This window comes from Aptenodytes forsteri, unplaced genomic scaffold (assembly GCF_000699145.1).
Source record: "Aptenodytes forsteri isolate BGI_AS27 unplaced genomic scaffold, ASM69914v1 Scaffold61, whole genome shotgun sequence".
Lineage (NCBI taxonomy): Eukaryota > Metazoa > Chordata > Aves > Sphenisciformes > Spheniscidae > Aptenodytes > Aptenodytes forsteri.
In genome coordinates this window covers 1,694,664-1,697,582 of record NW_008794443.1, presented here as the reverse complement: position 1 = coordinate 1,697,582, position 2,919 = coordinate 1,694,664, and the positions used below count along the sequence as shown (strand labels likewise).

General features: G+C 57.6%; 1 protein-coding gene across 1 annotated transcript in view; it reads left to right on the top strand.

Moving 5' to 3' along the window:
• Positions 1-1,982: 1,982 nt before the first annotated feature.
• KAZN (kazrin, periplakin interacting protein) overlaps positions 1,983-2,919 on the top strand; it is a 12,117-nt gene continuing 11,180 nt past the window's right edge. Inside the window, exon 1 of the mRNA XM_009289597.2 lies at positions 1,983-2,133. Within this exon, the coding sequence (XP_009287872.1) occupies positions 1,998-2,133 (136 nt within the window). The 5' untranslated portion in view covers positions 1,983-1,997. The remainder of the gene's footprint in view (positions 2,134-2,919) is intronic.

Genomic DNA, 2,919 nt, shown 5'->3' with positions numbered 1-2,919 from the left:
TAGGATGTTCTGCTGCAGAATTCCCCCCGGGGCTGCCCTTCCTTGGGCTTGTTTCCCCTCTCCCGATCCTGGAGGGGTCTCTGCCGGTGGGGGGAGGTTCTTGGGTTCCCACCAAAATGCTGCAATCTGCAGAAATCCCGGGGGGTCGGTGGCCCTTGTGCAAGCTACCCTGCCTGGATCCTCCTCTGCTGGTTAATCATTTGCCGGGGAATAACCCGCTGTATCTCCTGAGCAAAGCATCTTCCAATAAAAGGTACAAATGAATTATCGGTGGGGAAAAAAAGCCACAGGTGTTTTGTGGGGTCGCGTGGGGCTTTCTGTGTCCGGGGAAGGCGCTGGGTGGGTTTTGCACAGTAAATATTACACCGTGTACGAGTCCCTTGCGTCCCCCTCCCCGGTTTCCCAAAGGCTGGAGGGGAAGAGCTGCATTTCTGCAGCCCCCGGGGAAGGGGAAGATGCCTTTGGCCTTGGCCGCCTCTCGGTTCTTGCTTTTTGCAGGGATTTCAAGAAAGCACTTTGGACTGCACCGAAATCCCCAGCCCGGAGCTCGACTGTTCCTCGTTAGTGACTTTATTGCTAAATAATTTACAGAATGGGGCCTTGCCAGTTTTCATACGGGAAGCATTTCAAGAATGCAAACCAGATTTTATGCCTTCCTGGTGCAGCTGCTGGCCAGGCCGGAGGGAGCCGCCTCTCCCCGTCCTGCCGCCGGCGTCACCTCCCCGCCTCGCTCCGCAAACGGTGGCGGAAAGGAAACGGCCCGCTGCACGTGCGGAAGGACCTTAGCAAAAATAAGGGGGGAAAAAAACCCTATATTTCATAGCCAGCTGGTGTCCCCCAGGCTGGCTGATACACGGTGGAGGGGGGGAAAGGACCCAACCGCAGTAGCTTGGAGGGGGGGGGGTTTATTTTTATTTTTTTATTTCTATTTTATTTTTTCCGGTAAGTGTAACGTGCGTGCCGAGGGATTTATTTTTTTTCTCCCCATGTCCGGGGGCATGGTGCAAACCCGAGAAATCAATAAGCCCCTTTGGATGAGCGACGGGTTTTTCTCCGCGTGTTCTCAAAGGGAGGGGAAAGCAAAATCAAACTGTTTGCATGCTTGCACGAATCATTTTGGATGACGATGTCTGACTCGTGTAGAGGATTGCAGTGGCAGTGCACGTCCAAAAAGCGTTTTGCAGGAAGAGGATTGCGAGGGGAGACGAGGGCGACGGGTGCAGTGTGGAAGTAGCATGAAAAGCAGTTTATTAGGCTAAGCGGCGAGTGCGGTGGTGGGAAACGAGGTCGCTGGAGCTTCCCCCGGTGCCCGCCGCAGAGGGGCTGCAGGGCACCCAGGCTGGGGTGTGCCGGCACGCTCCTGCGACGCAGCTGCTTTGAGGGGCGCAGCGGTCGCTAGGCGTAAATCTGAAAAATTCAAGATCGGGGTCTGCAGGTAAAAGCGCCGTCTGCCCCTTTGCGGTCTCAGGGTGGTTTTGTTGAGTATGCCCTGAACGTGTGGATGGCTGGAGGCAGAGCTGAATCATGTGGGGGCATAGCAGAGCTCGGCAGCCTCTGTTGGACACCGGCCAGATGAGCGCCCCGTCAGCGAGTGGTTTGGATGGAGAGTCGTTCTTGCTTTATTATTATTACTATTACTATTACGTGTTAATATTTATTTTTAATTTTTTAATGCAAAAACTAGAAGCCAGTACCCAGTGGAGGCTCCCCCCTCCCCTGCCCGGTGCGTCCCCATCGTGTCCCTCCTTCTCCTCCGGTCCCGGGGCGCTGCGGGCAGTGCTGCAGGTTTTGGGCTGCGCAAAGCAGTTTCGGAAGCCGGGGTGGGGGTGGTGGTGGTGGTGGTGTCACCCTGGCAGCGTTTGCCCGGGGTTCCAGTTTGCAGCAGGGGCAGTGCCGGGAGCCGTCAGTCACTTCCTCGCATTGTGTCTCCTCTTCCTCCAGCGCTGCTGCGGGAGGAGGTAGCCCAGCTGCAGGAGGAGGTTCACCTGCTCCGGCAAATGAAGGAAATGCTGACGAAAGACCTGGAGGAGACGCACGGCAGCAAGTCGCCGGAGGTGCTGTCGGCCACCGAGCTGAAGGTGCAGCTGGCGCAGAAGGAGCAGGAGCTGGCGCGCGCCAAGGAGGCTCTGCAGGGTAAGGGCTGTGCATCCCTCTTCTCGTGCACCTCTCCCCGGGACCCTAAAGTTTCAAGAAGTTAGTTAACGAGGAAAGGAAAAGCCGTCCTTTTTATTTGGACTGCGCAGCGTGCGTTCACCGTGTACACGTCGGGGGGGGGGGGTTTTGGGGGGGGCAGGGGCTCCCCGGGACCCCCCCCACCATCCTGCCCCAGCAGCGCGGAGCCGGGACGGACCAGGGTGCAGCGACAGGCTGGGAAACGGGATGTGGGAGGCGTTTGCAGCATTGCAAAGTAATTCCTCCACGGCTAGCTGTAGAGTAGAGCCAAGAGAGCAGCTGAAATGCAGCTGGAAACGTTTGCGAGGTGGGTGCGGGTTGGATTTCAGCCCCTCGGACTCTTTTAGGAGGGAAGCAGCGAGTTTCCTGGTGAGTGCAGTTTCCCTTATCCCGTGTGGAGTTATCGGGAGCGCTGCAGAAAGCAGAGGCCGGGCCTCCAGGTGACGTGCAGGTTCCCCTCTTTTCTTCGTGCATTGATTTGGGTGTTTTCCCACGGTGGTCGGGATCGGGCTCTCCCTCCCTCGCCGGCAGCTGAACGGCGAGCTCGCTGCGAGCCCCGAGACCGGGGTGTGCAGGGTGAAACGCAGTATTGCGGCTTTTCCTCCCTGAAACCAAGCTGGCAGTAAGTCCAGGCAGGACGGTTTGTTAGCCGGAGCCAGGGGATGATCCTGAGCAGGGGAAAGCTCTCGTGCGTCAAACCCTGGCAGCGCCGCGGCACTAAATATCATCTCAAATCCCCAACATACC